The following is an 18,540-nucleotide window of genomic DNA, read 5'->3' on the forward strand; positions in this document are numbered from 1 at the left end:
AATGTCTGTAAGCTCCAGAGTGACTCTCTTTTGATAAATTTTTGTGCTTCTCTGCTTTAGAGCTAGACCTGTGTCGGAAAGATAGAGGGATGTCCTCAGTTCTTGCCTCTTGTGTGCATGGGGGTCCTACCAGTGCAGCTCTGCAATGAGCATCTGGAGCAGCAGCAGTGGAACTAGATTATATTAATCTCATTTTTATGGTTTTCTCAACAAAAAAGGAACTAATTGCCATGATTCTACAAAAAGAAGGGGGTTGATCACGCGGTTGCCTTGTAAGCCAGTATAGCCAGTACGTGTTTCATCAGCCTTATTTGCTCTAATTTAAGTGAGGTTAAATCTGTATACTTAAAACTGTAAGGGATAAGAGACACTGCCCAAGGAGGAAGGAAACTTCATGGAATGTAGCCAAGCTCTTTCTGCTGCTCATCATTTGTGAGTCTTTGTCATATCTTGTTTTTCCTCCCGGAGTAGCATTCTGGGAAAAACTCCTCCCAGAGTTTCATTTTGAGCCTTAAATCTTTGAGCTAAGTTTTTAAGTCTCTGAAGACATCTGGGTTTCACATTCGTTTGATTTTATGAGCTGTCTAAATACCCTTCGGCTTCACCAAACTCTTCACCTTGTGACGTGAATCGTTTTTCTATATAATTCACCAATATACCTTACTTCTTCCTTCACTAAATAACTAAAGATGCAATCTCGATCCTGCAGGAATCAAGGGAACCAGGATTTCACTCTATAGGTTTATTGTAGTAACTTAATGATTAAACAGCGTTGTTTTTCTTTTAAGGTGAAGAAAACAGAAAAAAAAAAAACTGCAAGGCACTCGGTGTGTTTATGTCGTTCAGATTATTTTCCATACATTGAATGAATTGCATAAGCAGATGATATTTACAGGTGACTCCTGCCCACAACTGACCTTCACCTTTTCCCGTGCACTTCCCAGCTTCTCCTTGAATTTTCCTGTTGTTTCCTCTTAATCGCCCCACATTTCACACCGTGTTTTCGAGCCGGCCTCCTTCCTTGCATGGGACCCTTCCACCAATTCCCTAGAGATCAGTATTCACAATTCCCTTCTTTAGCTTCATCCTCTCCACCTGATTTCCTTGGCAATTGTGGAATCTCACTGTTTGGAAAAATAAATCCAGTGTTCAGGTCTCCAACCTTTTCCCTTTGGGGGATCATCACTCCTTTGGGGAAGGAAGTGGAAACACTTCTTCAGGAGTGTTTATGGCACACATTTAATATGAAAACCTTATATTTTTTTTCGCTCCATGTGTGCACACCTGCGTTTTGGGGCAGATAATGCAGGAATTGCACAGAACCGTGTCCCTCCTGTCGAGAGGTCAGAGAAAACCCATGTTTGGAGTCCAGCAGTGTTCCCATGGCTACCTGGACAGGTCCAGCACAGGAGCGGGAACACTCCTGGTATTTAACGGCCTTTCCAGGTGATTTATGGTTTTGCATAAGCTTTCCCTAAACCGAGAGGTTTTCCAGGGTTGGCACCTCCTTGATTGTCTCCATGCCCTGCTAGTTCTGTGTTCAGTGGCCTGTGGTTATTAAAATTCTTATCAATACAGGGGTTTCTGAGCGGGTTTCTTGTTTTCTGGGATCACACATACCTTCCGAACTCCTCAGCCTAACCAAAGGAACGTGGGTTTTTTTCTTTTTTCTTTCTACGCCTAAGGTATTTTATAAGAGAAACGCGCAGAGTTCAAGTAATATTTGCCTTCAATTACAGTAATTAAGTTGTCAGGGCTGGAACTCGCCAAGGGAATGAGAAAACCCTTTCCTGGTTGGCCAGGGGGTAATCGCTCCTGTGGTTGCAAGGGCGTTTTACGCATCAGAGAAAGACCTGGGTGTCGTGGTGGATGATAAGTTGCCCATGAGGCAGCAGTTGCTCTCGTGGCCAAGAAGGCCAATGGGATCCTGGGGTGCGTTAAGAAGAGCGTCTCCAGCAGGTCGAGGGAGGTGATCCTGCCCCTCTACTCAGCCCTGGTGAGGCCACATCTGGAGTATTGTGTCCAGTTCTGGGCTCCACAGGACAAGAGGGATGTGGAGCTGCTGGAGAGAGTCCAGCGCAGGGCTACGAGGATGATCAGGGGCCTGGAACATCTGCCCTATGAGGAGAGGCTGAGGGAGCTGGGCCTGTTCAGCTGGAGAAGAGAAGGCTGAGAGGGGACCTGAGCAGTGTCTAGAAGTACCTCAAGGGAGGCAGTGAGGAGGATGGTGCTGGCCTCTTTTCAGTGGTGGCCACTGATAGGACTAGAGATAATGGCCACAAACTGAAGCACCAAAAATTCCACAGGAACTTAAGGAAAAATTTCTTGCCAGTGAGGGTGCCAGAGCACTGGAACAGGCTGCCCAGAGAGGTTGTGGAGTCTCCTTCTCTGGAGATCTTCAAACCCGCTTGGACGCAGTCCTGTGCCACGTGCTCTAGGTGTCCCTGCGTGTGCAGGGGGTTGGACTAGATGATCTCTAGAGGTCCCTTCCAACCTTCAGCATTCTGTGATTCTATGATTCTATGATCGGGGTGGGCGCGAGGCCGCCCGCGCTGCCATCGTGGCGAGAAACCTGCGAGACCGTTTGTCATTTTGCAACAGGAGTTGTCAAAACGCTCCCGTGGGTAGAGGGAAGTGGAGAAGCAGGCGACCTGCTTCAGTTTGCTTTAGCAGGGCAGCTATTTTTGATCCGCGCTGATGCCGCTTGCTTGGGCTTGGGTCGGGACATGCATCTTGTTTGAAAGACAGCGACGGTAAATGTAGCTCAGGCCATTTATCCTGTGCATTTTGTCTTGTCAAACGTCTGCTGCAGCTCCCCTTTCAAATATAGTCCATACATACGTGTGTATATGCATAGATATATATATTTTTCCCCACATTCAACATTTCTTTGCAGACTTCTTTGGCAGAAGCCTAATAGTTTCAGTTACTGCGTACACTTTCCTCCAGATACCCTACAAGGTAGTCCTAGAAGAAAAGCAGCTAATTTTTGCAAGTGCCCACACAAACATTACTGGCATCTCAAGTATAGCATTGCTTTCGTTCCACTGGAATAGCTCTCCTGAAAGCAGATGGATGTGGAAATCTCTACTCTTAATGCATCACTAATGACACAGGTTTTCTCATTGCTGCTCGCGTGAGTAAAGGTTACAGATCTGCAAGGAGTCAGACCTGCAAAACCCTACCTACAAACTCCAATAAAACCCACTTCAGCTGGCAAGTTTAATGATGCCCTGAAGAGAGCCAGCTCACTTATCTACACCATCATGCAAGAACTGTAAAGTGTTGAGATAGGTGGTTTTATATCTGCCTTCACCCCACAGATCAGTTAATACCAGTGAATGTGGCTCTGGTTTGGTGGTGTTTTATCATCAGTGCAGCCCCCATACAAGATGAATGGCTATAGTGGATGCTCTTATCTATATATGCATTTATAAATGGAAAAAAAAGTGTAATATCTCCATTATGCCCATCACGATGGACTGTAGTGTCTCTGGATTGCCTTCTCCTCAACACTTGGGTCCTGTAGGCCAAAACCTTGGTAAGCATCATGCACAGTTCATACACGACTTGAAAAAACGCGGTGTAAAAATTGGGAGATATCCAGGGATATCTCCTTTGCCAAAGCACTTGCCACAAGGGGCTTTTTTTTTTTTTTTACTTATTTTTGAGTGCTTCAATATCCATATAAGCTAGTCTGAATTTCAGCTGCTTTTTTGGCTTGTTTTGTGATCCACAGGCAATTGACCAAGTTAGGCATTTCCATCTCGTTGCAGTTGCTGCGTTCTCCGAGTCGGTCTCTTCACACCGTACTTGCATTATTCAGCCGAATGGCTCTCGTTTGCTCTTTGTTTTATGTTTACTCTGTAGATACCAGGTTCTTTTTATAGCTCTTCACCTGCAGCCACAGTTCAGCCACTCTTTATTTTGTGTATGCAGAAACCTTGCAAGATACAAACTACAAATTTGGGGCATCTGATAACATTTGAAGCTGCTTTGTGATCAAATGGAGTATATTTAAATAGCAGCATTTAGGACACAATGACAGCGAGCCATCTATGAAGCAAATATTTCTAAAGGTGAGATAAGGCAGAGAAGATACATTAAGGCTGGGCTCTCCTCTATATTTTAAGTTCTTGCACTTTGCTGTATTTAGAGGTAAAGGTATTTCAGGCATGGGATTTCCCTTATGCCACAGGCTAGTAGATCATGGTGTATTATTTTCCAGGTTATTTTATATCTTGTAGAGACATGTGCCCTTGCAAAGTGCATATAATACACTGAGTTTGATATTATTATACATAATCTGCATGACTTGCACAAGTGTAGATAAACAGTGAGAAATTCAGAACCAGAGGGAATCAAATCCCCTCCCCTGTCCTGAATATGCACTATATTCTACTATATATACTATATACTATGTATACTATATTCTATATTCTCTGCCTTCCATCTTCCCCCTTTTTAGGTTTTCTTCCTAAACCTACATTATCTGTTGCATTAAGGGCTGCGTCTCAAATTCTGCCCAAGTGTATACTTACATTAATTTTCAAAGTAACCTTGGTTTTTCATATATTTTTCTCCTGAACATGCGAAGAAAACCTTATTTTTAGAGAGGTTCCTTGCAACTCTCCTGATCCTCTTTGTTTTGTTCCCTTGCAGGAGGATGTTGGCAACACGGAGTCGCAGGAAGAGAAGCAGAGGGAGCCGTGGCTATCGGAGCCTGCAGAAGGTGCCAACACGGTGAAGAGTTCCCTCACCGTGCAGGAATATTTTGCCAAGCGCATGGCAAAATTGAAGGCATCCCAAAATGAAACCGAAACAGAGCTAGACCATTCTTGTCCGGCAGCAGATGAAACCTTAGAGCCTTCAGAAGAACTGAAAACCAAAGCCAAAAAGAAAAAGAAGAAGCAGAAGAGGGAGGAGGCGGAGAATACAGAAAATAATGAGAAACCAGAAATGAAACGCCGTAAGTTAGGTGACTTGAATGGGGAGGAACTGGATGCTCCCTACGAGGAATGTCACCGAGGGAAAAAGAAGAGAAAACACAAAAAGGAGCATGAAGGGGAAAGCATGAGCTGTTATGAAAATACGGGCGGTGGAGAAATTTGTACGGGGGTGTCTGATGGGGAAGAGTGCCACATAAAAGACTGTGAGGCAAAGGAAAAGAAGCGCCGTAAGAAGAAACATAAAAGGCAAAAAGAGGAGGAAAATGAGTGTAAAGTAGAAATGCAGGGAAAGAAAAAGCAACGCAGCAAGCAGGTTTAGCCGTGTAAGAGCCAGGCTGCAACTTCGAGATGGTTTGGGCTTCATCGTGGTGGGCAATATAAACCCATCAGGCAGACATCAGGTTGTAGCTCACAGTTGAACAAGCTGCTGGGTGTTGAGTTGAAACCACAGGTTGTGCTTAAATATAGCCCTTTCCAGGGGTGAGAACTGCTCCTGCCTTTCCTCTTAAAGCCACCGTGGTTTCCACTTCTGATAGCCCAGCTCCGCTTGTGGGAAAAGGAGTTTTGCCACGTTGTATGTTTTGTTTTTCCATTGATTTCCTTTTATATGTAAAATAAACCTCGTTTCTTCCCAAAATGCTTCCTCTAATTGAAGGGTTATGCCTGAGTGTCTGTACTAAGGAATGAAACAAAATAACTCCCCTTCTTCCCTAGCCAGGAACTTGTGGAGCTGGTGTGAGTTTGCAACAGAGCTGCAGGAGCTGTGTCCTTTTTAGCCATGTCTACATCTTTGGTGCCCAGGTGACATTTGTGGTACTGATGCATCTGCCCTTCAAAATATTGCAGTTTTATATCACAGTTCAAGGAGTTGCGACGCATTTCAGCATTTTTGGCTCACCCAGCTAGATGTGCTTCATTGCTATAAATCTAAACCATCCCATCATCCTGTTTTGCTGAATAAAATGGCTATATTTTTAATTTATGTTACCTTATTGCTTAACACAGCTTGAAAATCACCATCTAGATGCGGATTTAACATGAACAAATTTCTTAAAGCTGCCTCCATTGCCCACTAAGAGAAACAGTTGACAGCACACAACCCACATGGGGGAATTCCGGTGTTTTAGGTGTGTTTTACCTTGAACTTATCATTTTTTAAGACATTTTGGTGTGAAATCCATCTTTCTTGCCCTGACAGCACGCGTCTTCATTGCAGCAAAATTACTATGGTTTTACACTATGGTAGGAGAGCCCAAGATGCCGTTTTGTGTGTTGCACACTGGCCTGTTGGTGTTTCTAGACCCTGGTTGAGTTTGTCTTTCAGTATTATACAAATTCAGTATTATACAAATATTTGCCATCAGGATGGTGCTGTGGCCGGGCTTGTTCCCCGGCTTCCTTAACCAATATATCACTTAACACCATGGCTGCTGTAGGATTCTGCAAACGCTCCATGCTTGAGGTGAGTAAAGATGCAAGAAGGCAGCAGAATAATTCATATTTCATCAAAACATCTTAAGTATCACGGGTCTCCTTCAAAGCAACCGCTGCATTTTCATGGTCACCGCCAATTAGGATTTTTGCTTGTCAGTAAGAGCCCTAAACTCACCATTTCCCATGTTTTTTTGCCCCTAGGCAGCTCAACTTCACAGTTTCTGTGGGATTTGGAGTTAAAAAGGTGCTAGGAAAAGACTAGGCTTTCCTCTCCAAACAAAACCGGGCTTGTTTGTTTGTTCGCTGGATTAATCTTGGGTGAGTTTCTAAGTGCTCATTCTTATGGAAAGTGTTTGGCCAGATTCCAGAGTTAGTCACAGAAAGTATAAAAACAGGAATAAACCTTTAAATTTATGGCGTTTCTGCGGTCAGGCAGCAACCTATGATTTAAACCTACTTCGGATCTAAATTTCAGCTACAAATTTCTCGACCTGTGCAGGGAGAAGTGTGAATTTCACTTTAACCCACAAAATGTGTGATTGTTTTAATGAGCCTGCAATATCTAGCTCAAAGAGAAATAGCATACACAGAAAATGGGTTGTGAGGAAAAAAAAAAGGAATAACAGGCTAAAATTTGGGGAAAAAAGTATTTTCTTAGCTGCTCTTTATATGTTAGCAATCAGATTTTGCATTACTTGACAAGAAGTTCTTCATAGCAGGATGTAGTGAAGGGGGTGATTGCAAAGCAGTAAATTGCATTTTGTTTATGGTAGAATGAGAGTCCAGTTTTAACTAAACTCTGGTTTGGCCAGAAGTTCTTCTTTAGAAAGCACAAAAGCACAAAAAAAAAAAAAAACAGAAAGTCAAAATTGCCAAAGTTGCTAAATGAGCTGAACGTAAGTGCAAAGAAATGACTTGGGTTTTATTTCTGTGAAAATAGCACTCATAAACAGCAGGGTCTTCTGTTATATATTTCCACATTGTATGCAGAGATCGAAGCACGAATTAATGTCCCTCCGAATTAAATTACTTGGAAAATGGAGCAAAATGGTAGTCACCAAAGCTTTTGCTTCCAAGCTCCTCGCGATGCCCTGGTAGCATAGACGTTTTTAGTAATCCCAAATCCTTGATGGTGTAGAAGCAAATTTGCTTTTACGCTTTAAATCCCATGTCGATGATGGTCACTCGTGAGCTGCTTCCCTTGCTCGCAGGGGTCGTGTTGTTCTTGTACGTAGAGTTTTGTTCTACCCGTGTCTTCCTCTTCAGAGCTGCTTTTGGAGGCAAGACCCTGGATCACGAAGCCCCAATCCTTGTGTTTCCTTCCAAGACTCAGCCGCTTTTTTGCCTTATGCCCATGAGTTATTTTAAGGCATAGGCAAGTGGGAATCTCAAGAGTCAAGGCAACCCACCAAGACTGGAGCCCAGAACCTCCTATCTCTACTTCCACGGGACTTTCAGTCCATTAGATCCTATCCAAAATGCAGTTATTTTAGGACATTTCAGAGACCTGCTTCCCGTGCCATTTATGGTTGCACTTGATGATCTTGAAGGTCTTTTCCAACCACAACGATTCTGTGATCCCGTTTAGCATCTTTTCCAATGAACACGATTTCCCTTAGGCAAGCAGGTAGACCTGGCAGCTTCCAAAGCCAAAGCTCCCAGCCCCAAAAACTACCCGCCTGCACCAGCGTAAATAACCCATTTTCTCTTGTTTAAACACCCGAGATGGAAGTTCCCCAAGCAGCCACCTTCAAAAGGCCCAATTTACGTCACCAACCCTCCAAACCTGCCAGCGCGGAGAGGAGGAAGGAAGCTGCAAGGAGAGAGGAAAACCAGGCAAAATCCTCTGGAATCGCTGCAGAGCATCACGCCTGTTTTAGAAGAGATAATTAAAGAAAAGGGTCTTAAAACAGCACAAAAGGTTTGTAATGGTGAGGAATATAAATCTTGCTGGTGAAGCATTGGTGGCCCAGGAGCCCCACTGGGGCTCGCCAAGCGCCTGGGCAATAGCCAAGGTTGTCACCCAGCCTGCACGGGGACATTAGAAGCTTTGAGAGATGCAAGACAGGGAATAGGGTGGAGAATATTGGGGGTTGTAGGAGTCAGAAGATGGTCCCCGTGCCACATTTTGACCCCGATGCGGCCGCAATGACGAGGCGGCGTTTTCGCACGGTGCCGTGCGGAGCCTGCGCCGGGACAGGTTTAACCAGCACTGTGAGGCGGCTGCAGGATGCAACCCGTGTTACTCATGCAACGGGAATGCCAGGTGCTAAAGGAGGGGGAAAAGGAGAGGGAGGAGGGGGAAAAAAGGGTTTATTTTTGTTTGCATTCAAAATGCACCTTGGAAAGGCGCTGCGGGGTGCACTCGCTGCCCTGTGTTCTGTAACGGGGCTCCACTGGAATGATGTTTCTTTCCCCCCACCACAAACATGATAACCCAGCAATTTTCCAGCCTCAGGGGCCTATAATATAGAGGTGGTATTTTTATAATATTTATTGTATAGTAATTTTATAAGAGTAGTATAAGTAACATAAGAAGTAATACAAGACCCGCAGGCCGCCTGCAAATGATGCCGAGTGGGGGAATCCCAAATGCAGCAACTTCAGACAGTTGCAACACCCGCTGCAGGGAAATTATGGGGGGGAAAAAAACAAGCAATCTTGTGGATTTTTATCCCTGAGCTTTCCAGGAGGGAGAACGGGATGGGAGGGATGAAATCCCTCACTGGCACCTTCCCTTTTGCAAAAGGCACCGGGGAGATGTGCCGGGCAGTGCGTACGTGTGCGCTGTGGGCTTGTAAATCTGTGCCGGGCTCCGGAAACATCCCGTGCCTTGGAGATTTAAGAAGTTGCCTTCCTGTTGCCTTCCCAGATAAGGCCGCTCGGATGGAGCCCACTTGCAAAGCGCTCCCGTAGATTTAATCAGTTCCTTCGGAAAAAAATGTTGTTTCCGCCCGCTTTTTAATTCGGTCCCGGAGGGAAAAACGAAAGGGGCTGGGGAAAGGGGCAGTCAAGGCGAGTGGGGAGGTTTGGGGGTGCTTGCCTGGCTCCGAGATCCCCCACAAAAGGGATTGGGAAAGCTGAGAGGATCTGGATCCCATCGGAGCGGACATTTGCATCCCGCACTTGCCATCGCCCATAATGTGACCGGAGTCAAGAGTGGCACCCGGATCCATGGGCCCTATTGCCACCCACCCTGCACAGACACCCGGACCTCCCCAAAAACTGCAGTCTGGGGCTTTTTTAACCCCTTCCTTCTCCAAGCCGGGCCCTGATTTTCCTGGGACGGGAAATCCGCACTCGCTTGGAGATGCCCTACGGCTCCGTGTCACCAAGTCAGGGCCATAAAGGCATCAAGTGACCCTAAAGCCACTTCATGGAGGGGATCACTGGTGGGTTCCTGCTCCCCAGGGATGCTTCATCCCAGCTCCAGGGTTTTCCCAGGCCTCTCTGCACCCAAGCAGGGGGGTCCTTGCAAATAGCCTTGTCCGAGGGTGGCGTTTGCTTCCTGGGTGGCATTTACATCCCCGTTGGGCTGGGTGGCTTTGGAAAAGGGGGAGAGGGGGTCTCCATCCACTGCCTGCAGCTGGAACAACCGGGGCCATCGGGGTCCCTCTGCGCCATCCCCCATCCCGTCCCTTGCAAAGGGACCAGGCTGGAAAACCACCTGCCAGGGGGTCCGGGATGAGGTGACCTGGGAATGTGGGGCGGATGGGTGGAAACCGCCTCCCACGGGGCAAAGATGGAGGGAAGGGGCTGCGAGTGCCGTGTGCCTGTGGGGACCCTCTTTGGGGGTCCTATCCCTTTAGACTCGGGACCACCTGAAAGCTCCACAACCCCCTCCCTCCAAAAAAACTAAAAATGAAAGTGTATAAGCATATAGGTAGATAGATAGATAGGTGGAGATGGAGATGGAGATGGAGACGGAGATGGAGATGGAGATGGATATATACTCCCTGCTCTTATCTCTGTGCCTGCTTTGAAGTTTCAGGACCTTTGGCGAGTAGAGGACGAGGCAGGCAGGCTGGACTGTGCTAAGGTGGGTTCAGGCCATCTCAGCTCCCTCCTCACTCTGAAAGAAGAGAGGAAAGGAAGAAGGAAGAAGGAAAAGGGAAAAGAGAAAAGGGAAAAGGGGAGAAAAGAGAAGAGAAGAGAAGAGAAGAGAAGAGAAGAGAAGAGAAGAGAAGAGAAGAGAAGAGAAGAGAAGAGAAGAGAAGAGAAGAGAAGAGAAGAGAAGAGAAGAGAAGAGAAGAGAAGAGAAGAGAAGAGAAGAGAAGAGAAGAGAAGACAGGAAAAAAAAAAGGGAAAGAAAAAAGAAAAAGAGCTAGAAAAGGAAAACAGGAAGAAAAACGGCAAAAAAGAAAGAGAGGAAAAAAGAAAACAAAACAGAAAAGAAAACGAAGAAAGAAATAAAGGAAAATAGGAAAAAAAAAAAGAGAAACAAAATAAAAGGAAAAGAAAAAAAAAAGAGGAAGAAGGGGAGGAAAAAAAAAAAAAAAAAGGGAAAATGGGGGGGAAGGAGCGCGGCGGGGGCAGCCCCCCCGCGCGGCCCGGCGGGGCGGGCGCCGCTTCCTCCCGCTCCATCCCGGCCGGGCTCGGGAGCCGCCGCGCGAGGAGGAGCGGCGGCGCCGGCGGTGCCATTGGCGGAGGCGGCCGCCCCGCGCCCATAAATACGGCGGGGCCGCGCGGGAGGCGCCGAGCGCTGCGGGCAGCCCCGGGGGCCGCGCGGCACCGGGGCGGGGGGGACGGTGCGGGGGTCATGTCGGCGCTGCTGGGACCCTTCCCGTCGTGGCCCGAGCGGCTGGACGGGGCGGCCGAGGCGCTGCCGCCGCCGGCGCGCGCGGACAAGGGCGCCGAGAGCCGCATCCGACGGCCCATGAACGCGTTCATGGTGTGGGCCAAGGACGAGAGGAAGCGGCTGGCCGTGCAGAACCCCGACCTGCACAACGCGGAGCTCAGCAAGATGCTCGGTGAGGAGCGGCGGGGGGCGCGGGGGGGAGCACCCCACGGCGTGGGGACCTGCCCCGGGCACCCACCGGGGTGCCAAACCTGCCCGGCTCCTGCAGCTGCCCCGCCGGCTGCAGCCCCTGCCCGGGTCTCATAGCCCGTGCAGCCGTGCACCCCGCTGGCCACCCTTTGCGGTGCAAACCTTGCACCCCGCCACCCCCCAGGGTGCAAATCCAATGCCCCCACACGGCCACCCGTGTCCTGTTCCGGCGCTCCAGGGTGCGAAGGCTGCCCGGGTGTGACACCCGTGTGTGCAGGTCCCCGGGCACCCATCCTGCCGCCCCGTGGGCTGCAAACCCCGATGGGTGCAAATCCTGCGAGGGGGATGCACCCACGCACCCCGCTAGCACCCTGCGGACACCATGCACCCACTGGGCCTCTTCTGGGAGCCCCAGGAGGCAGCGCAAGGAGGGACCCCAAAATTTCCTTCAGCTCTCCTTGATGATCCGCTTGTCCCCAGACCCCCAGCCCACCCCAGTGCTGCTGGGCCAGGCAGGGGGAGGTCCTGCAGTTTCTTTTCGGGAGTCACCACCTGCTTTCAGTATAGACCCATTCCCAACCTCTCATCCACCCGCTCCTTCTCACTTCTCCCCCTTCCCAGTTTCTTGTACAAGACTGAAAGGGAAAGAAAAAAAAAAGAAAACAGCCCAAACAGCCTGAGAAAAATCTTCTGCATTGCAACACAGCCCCGCCGTCCATTCTTGCCCAAAGTTGGTGTTTCTCCGAACAGTTTTGCGGTGTTTTTCTCCAGACAGTGTTTGCAATGTGTTTTTCAAGGCCGTTTTATGTTTTTTGGGGTTTTTCTTTCTTTCTTTTTGGTGGCGGTTTGGGTTTTCCGCCCAGCGTCTCCGCTCGCTGGTGTAATTTTTGCAGCCCCTTTGGTCATCGGCCGCGTTGTCTCGTGCCCGGGGACGTGCCGACCTCCTCGGCGCCGCTCGGGACGTTCGTCTCGGGTGCTCTTGGGTGGCGCGGAGCTCCGTCCCTTCGAGCGCTCCGTCCCTTTCCACGCTCCGGAGCGGCGCTAAGGGGAATTTCCCTTCTCCCTTGCAGGCAAGTCGTGGAAGGCGCTGAGCCTGGCGCAGAAGCGGCCCTACGTGGAGGAGGCCGAGCGGCTGCGGGTGAAGCACATGCAAGACTACCCCAACTACAAGTACCGCCCGCGGCGCAAGAAGCAGGTCAAGCGCATCTGCAAGCGCGTGGACCCGGGCTTCCTGCTGGGCGGCCTCGCGCGCGACCAGAACGCCGTGCCGGACAAGCGGCCGGGCGCCCGCGTCCCCGCCGACAAGGAGGCGCCCGGTGAGTTCCTGCCGCCCGCGCGGGGGTACCGGGATGCCCCGTCCGGCGGCGGCGGCACCGCCAATGTGGACACCTACCCCTACGGGCTGCCCACGCCGCCGGAGATGTCCCCGCTGGACGCCCTGGACGCCGAGCAGAGCTTCTTCTCGTCGCCCTGCGCCGAGGAGCATCACCGGTCCCACCTGGCCGGAGCGCCCTTCTCGCCCGAGTACGCGGCGCCCTCGCTGCCGTGCAGCCCCCACGCGCTCGGCGCGTGCATGATGCCCCCCGCCGCCGGCTGCCCGGCCCTTCCTCCTCCTCCTGGCTACTACGCGCCCGCTTTCCACCCCGTCCAGCACCCCCAAAACCTCCCCGGCCACCTGGGCCAGCTCTCGCCGCCCCCCGAGCATCACCCCGGCTTCGACAGCCTGGACCAGCTGAGCCAAGCGGAGCTCCTGGGGGACATGGACCGCAACGAGTTCGACCAGTATCTGAACAGCCCCGGGCACGGCGAGCACGGCGGGCACGGAGCGGCGGCGCCGGCGGCCGGCGCCTCCGAGAACAGCCTCATCTCCGTCCTGGCGGACGCCACGGCCACCTACTACAACCACTACAGCGTCTCCTAGGCTGGTGGGAGCCCCCCGGCTGGATGAGGAGGGACGAGGCCGGGAGCCGGAGCTGCCAGCGGGATGTTGGGGATGTCGGTGGGCATCGAGCATGGGGTTGCGCTGCGGCCGCTTCCCTTTTCCCAATGCCAGGAGGGCGGCAGCATCCCTGAAATCCCAAGGCGGGGAGCGGAAAAGCGATGGATTTGGGGGGTTGGAGAAAAAGCCAAGGTTTGGTGGCGCCGGGAAGCTGCGTCCGTGGGGAGGGAGCAGAGCCAGGAGAAGGAATCTGGCGGCATTCCCAGTGTCAGGAAGTGCTCGTTCCCAGCACCCTCAAAACCGGCACCGCCACCGGCCGGGATCCACATCCTGGCCCCCGTCCTGGGCTGGGAACGTTTTTGGGACGAGCACTTTGGAAAAGAGGTGATGAAGCAGTGGAGATGGTTCTTCTATGTTTGGAGATGCGGGGCCCGACGCTGCCCCGAGCTGGGCCGTGTTATTGCCTGTAATAAAAGCTGTACCTTGATTTATACGGCCCATTATTTTATTTTTTCCCCCCTCCCTTGGATTTTGTATTGCTAAGAGTTCTCTTTCTTTTGGTAAAGATGAAGCTTTATTTTAAATCACTTATATGATATGATTAATCTTAGTGTTTACTGTATGGCACTTGGTAATGATTAGTTAGTAGCGCGGCTATGATTTTTTTTATTTTTTTTTCTGGTTTCAGTCCTGAACGTGTATTAATAATAATTTCAAATAATACTTAAAAAAACATGATTTCACAGGTTTTAAGCTAATACATTCCATCTTTTTTTTGTGTGTGTGTGGCTCTATGCATTTTGAATGAGTGTGGATACGAGTTTGCATAAAATATTTAATTTAAATAGATATGTTTTTATACACTGATTGTTTTACGATTTAAATAATCGCTGTAGCTATTGACAGAGTTTTCAGAGGAGAAACGTTTCTTGTGAGAGTGCTTTTTTTTTTTTTTCTTTTTTTTTAGGTATTTTCAGCCAAACTTTTTTACTCCCTTTTTTTTTTTAATAAAATAAAAAGAAAGAGCTGTGGTTATCTTTACAAATTGTGGACTGCTTTCTAGCGAGCAGCAGGAGCTGGATGTGCCTTTTCACGGTGCGTCTGATGGGTAGAAAATCACTTTAATGGGCCAGATCCTGCTCTCCCCATGGGGCCTCTTAATGCCGGATGCTGCCCTGATGGGGTCGGGAGGTTAACGTGAGCTTTGCCATGGACACAAATGATGTTGCTGGTTTTGGGTGAGCGTGTGTCTCCAGAGCGTGATTTTTTGACTATCTTCTCTGGTACGTGCTGGGATCCCACTGAAAGGTCCTTGCTGACCAAACGTGGGTCAAAACTTGTGAGGAGATTTGGGGTCTTGAGAGGCTGGTGGCCCAGTGGACACAAGGTGGTGTCTTCAGGCTTGGCTAGCTGAGTGGACCTTACAGGCCTCTTTCAGACTTGACCTGAAGCTTCTTGTGGTCCTTCTTGTGGGCCAGCTTCACAGCATGATGTTGTCAGGCACTAGGTCAAGCTTTGACCATGAGCTGTTGACTCAAATACAACTGGGTATGGACTCCCCGAGCCAACTTGCTCAGCCCAGAAAAAGCCAAGGAGTTTCCAAAGGCACCACATGATGAGTGTCCGCGTGCTTTGGCCAACTTGAGCAGTCGCCCAACCCTACCCTACTGCCCACCCAAAGATCTGGGTTACCTTCACTTATTTCTGGCTCTGGGAGGGCTGAGGTCACCAAAAGTGTGGGTCCTGGTGACTGTTTGGGGAGGCAGGGGTGTAGGCACCTGTCCCATGCGTGGGACTGGAGCAGTCCTGCTGCTCCATCCGTTAGTCCTGGTAGTGTCCCAGAGCCGAGGGATGCTCCCAGCACCTGAGCGTGGCTCCAGATCCATTGCTTTAGGTCTGGACACCTGCAACTATCCCTTCCTGGCCAGACTCCAACCATCTTATTTGCCCCCTCCGATTGGATTCTCCTGGTGCGATCCCAGCCCTGGCTGCAACCGATCAGTCTAGGGGTTGCAACACCCCAAAGTCCATGGGTGTCCTGGACCCACTGGACATGCCTTGTATGCAAGGAAGACAGGGAGCATCCTCAAGTCTGGTTTCCTGGGAAAAGGGTCTATTTGTGCATCCCTTTGGCGTCAGAAAGCCCCGGAGCCCCTGGTGACACCTCAGGTGACTCCTGCGAGTGGGACCTGTTGCTGCTTGTCACTCCCAGAGCCCCACGAGGAGAGTCCGGGTCATCCCGAGTGGGTCCCAAGCGGGAGCCAGGGCGTTGGGAAGGGAAGCCAAGGTGAGGGGCGGCTCCGTGGGAGCCAGGGCTCCACGGATGGATCCGGCATCGCGCTCAGCGCCACCGGGAGCAGCTGGGACACCAGGAGCCCAGATGGGATGTGGCAGCAGAGCTGGGCATGGCGGCAAATGCAAAGGCATGGATTGCTTCCAGCTTCACCCAAGTCAAAACACATTTATATGTATTTATATACATATATAACATACATTTTTTTCAATTTAGTACTTTAGAAGAGCAAACTTAAGGTCATTCCAAATTTCTCTCCTCACGGAGAAGGAGCCTTTTTTGCTTGTAAATCACTTTTGGTGCCCATCAGATCCCCACGTTATGGGAAGTCCTGTGGTTTGTGGGCTGCGCTCTCGGGCACGAGCCGGGAAATCACAGCAGCCCAAACAGGGCTGCAATGACCTCAAACTATAGCCAGGTTTGGACAAGGACAAGATCTTCCTGGGCCAAGGGGTGGCCGGGGTGTGAGCCCTTGGTCCCTCTGTGCTTGTCCCCTCAACGCTGGCACAGAGCCCAGGTGGTGACACCAGCCATGGGGAGCCAGGATGAGGTCACCTTCCCGGATAGTGCTGTGCTCAGGGCCAGCCGTGTGTTGTCTTGCTTTGGCCCTCTCGGGACAGGCCATTTCCTTCAAATACAAGGAGCAGGTGGCGCTTCTTCTCCCAGGGTGACAAAGCCAAAAGTTTATTCCAAACCCTGGTGGGAGCAGCTTGCCCCTGAGGACCTCAGCATCTGGTCCCGTATTGCCCAACAGCGAGACGACAGGAGAGGGGCAAGATATTCCTGGAAGGGGTTGGTTTAACCTGAGGTTTTCCTGTTGCAAAGAGCATTTTCGGATGTAGCAAGAGCAAGGACCATGTGCTGGGACAGCGCTTGATGGTGGTGATAAGATGGGCACCTCCACACACAGGTTTTCCGGAGATGGGAGCTGGTGGAGTGATGGGAAAGGGGACAGCATCTCACTGGGACAGAGGAGTGGGGAAGCTTTGGGAAAGATCAGAGGCTGGTAAGTGAAACGTCCACCCAGTGTCTGAGCGGGCACTGTGGCTCTTCATCCCATGGGAGATGCTGCTACCCATTTGGCCCAAAGTAGATCACAAATACCCAGGAAGGGAAACAGAGGCAGAGACAGGGGTAAGAAGACTTGCTTGATGTCACCCAGCAAATCTATAACGGAGGACGCCAAAACTCCCCCCAAACCCCTTTTTGCCCCCAACAAGGCCATTCTGCTCATGCACGTGCACCTTCTCCCCGGGTCTCTCCTTGCTCCCGCTCCCCCATCCTGCAGCACCGTGAGTGCAGCCACCTCTGCTCCCGCGTGGCGGGCAGGATCAGGCCCTCCCTGCAGAGGAGGGAATGGGACAAGCTGCTGAGTGGTTTCCTGCCCCGCGCTGCCAATGGGAGCCGCTTCTGGTGCGGGGAGCAGGGGAGGATGTATCCGGAGCTGAGTGTTTCCTGGCTGATAAGGCCAGCCCCTCCTGCCGGATGTTATGAGTCCAGGTCCTACCTCCAGGTTTCAAGCAAAGGGGCCGAGGAAAAGCCTGGCTGTTTGTGTCAAGGAAAAATAACTTCTCCCTCTGGGCAATCCGATGGCTCCTCCAGTGCTACGTGCCGGAGAATAAATAGGGAGAGGGAGAAAACAGAAGGAAAGGTACTGGTGCTGATGCACCTGCAGGGTGCTGCAAGAGAAGGTCCAGGCAGGAGGGCTGTGGACACTGGGACGCATGTCCCTTCCCTTAGGGCTGGAGTAGGAAGGTGCCAGGATGAAGGCAGAGAGAGCTGGAGTCAATACAGAGTTGCTCCATTGCCATCCCACTTGGCCAAAGCTAAGGGGTGGCTTCTCCCTGCCCCACAGGCACCACCTGGATGAAAATCAGCCTTCAATAAATCATTGCTCAGCTCTCCCAGCCTGTGGGTTTGGGACAGGGAGTCCCTCTGAGGTGGGAGTTGAGGACACCAGCACCAACTGCTCTGTCTCCAGGTCTGGGCTCAGCTCCGTGCCCATCTCTGCTCTCCAGGGAGACTTTGAAAGAGGGTTACAGGTGGAAACGCTGCATCTGGCAACCCAGCCAGCCAAGGAGGATGGAGACGTTGCACAGTGGGTACGGAGTGAATAGGACAAATAGGGAATCTTCTCATGGGGACAAATGTCCATCCTTCTCCAAGAAGTTAGTAAAACTCAATGCTAGCTGGAGTCATCTCATTTATTTTTGAAGCACCTGCAGTAGTCTTGGGTCTGTCCACAGAGCCCAAGCCAAAAATCTTCCTGATGCCTGGAAGCTGGCACATGTTCAGGGATATCTCTGGAGAAGGATGATCCCAGAGACTTATGAGGTCCCCACACTCTCCTTCATGCACTCATCATGGAACACAGGTCCTGGAGGACTCATCACCCTCAGCCTGGCCCCCTAAGAGTGGAGCCCATGGGCCTAAGTTAACACTTTGGAGCGTGGATGCGCATTATGTTTCTAGGTGCATACTAGGTCCACGCTACTCCTCATGGGACTAAAACTGGCCTTAGTGGCAGGATAAGCAGCTGCCGGGCAAAAAGTAAGGAGCAAAGGATTAAATGTTTGTAAAATGCAAGCAACAGCTTTCCTCCTTTGCATGAGAGGACATGGAGAGACCGACTCATCATGGTGCAATTCCTTGGTGAAAAACTTGCAGGCTCTTCCACTTTCAGCGTATTTGAGCATGGTAGTGCTCTCCAGGATTTGAGAAACCCATTTCTGCACTCATCATTAGGGCTACCCAGAAGACTACAGGCCAGGAACCACTTTTTGTCTTTGCAAGCCACGGATCCTGAGTTATCTACAAGATCTCAGGGTGTCACAAGAGTCAGGGTGAGACCCCACCACAGAGATGTTACCCAAGGCAATGGTTCTCTGGGTCTGTTGAGGTCACTGATTGTTTCATTTTTCACATCAAAGGAGAAAAA

At 50.5% G+C, this 18,540-nt stretch overlaps 2 protein-coding genes across 2 annotated transcripts in view; both read left to right on the plus strand.

Annotated features, from left to right (window-relative positions):
* PINX1 (PIN2 (TERF1) interacting telomerase inhibitor 1) overlaps positions 1-5,303 on the plus strand; it is a 56,139-nt gene extending 50,836 nt beyond the window's left edge. The window contains exon 7 of the mRNA XM_088534383.1: positions 4,663-5,303. Within this exon, the coding sequence (XP_088390509.1) occupies positions 4,663-5,268 (606 nt within the window). The 3' untranslated portion in view covers positions 5,269-5,303. The remainder of the gene's footprint in view (positions 1-4,662) is intronic.
* A 5,839-nt stretch (positions 5,304-11,142) lies between these two features.
* SOX7 (SRY-box transcription factor 7) lies at positions 11,143-14,241 on the plus strand. Its single transcript, XM_088534342.1, has 2 exons — positions 11,143-11,353; positions 12,441-14,241. The coding sequence occupies exons 1-2, from the start codon at positions 11,143-11,145 to the stop codon at positions 13,289-13,291; spliced, it is 1,062 nt and encodes a 353-aa protein (XP_088390468.1). The 3' UTR covers positions 13,292-14,241.
* Positions 14,242-18,540: the final 4,299 nt, after the last annotated feature.

Source organism: Tinamus guttatus, unplaced genomic scaffold (assembly GCF_059628265.1).
Source record: "Tinamus guttatus ecotype Peru unplaced genomic scaffold, ASM5962826v1 Tinamus_guttatus_pri_ptg000548l, whole genome shotgun sequence".
NCBI classification, from domain to species: Eukaryota; Metazoa; Chordata; class Aves; order Tinamiformes; family Tinamidae; genus Tinamus; species Tinamus guttatus.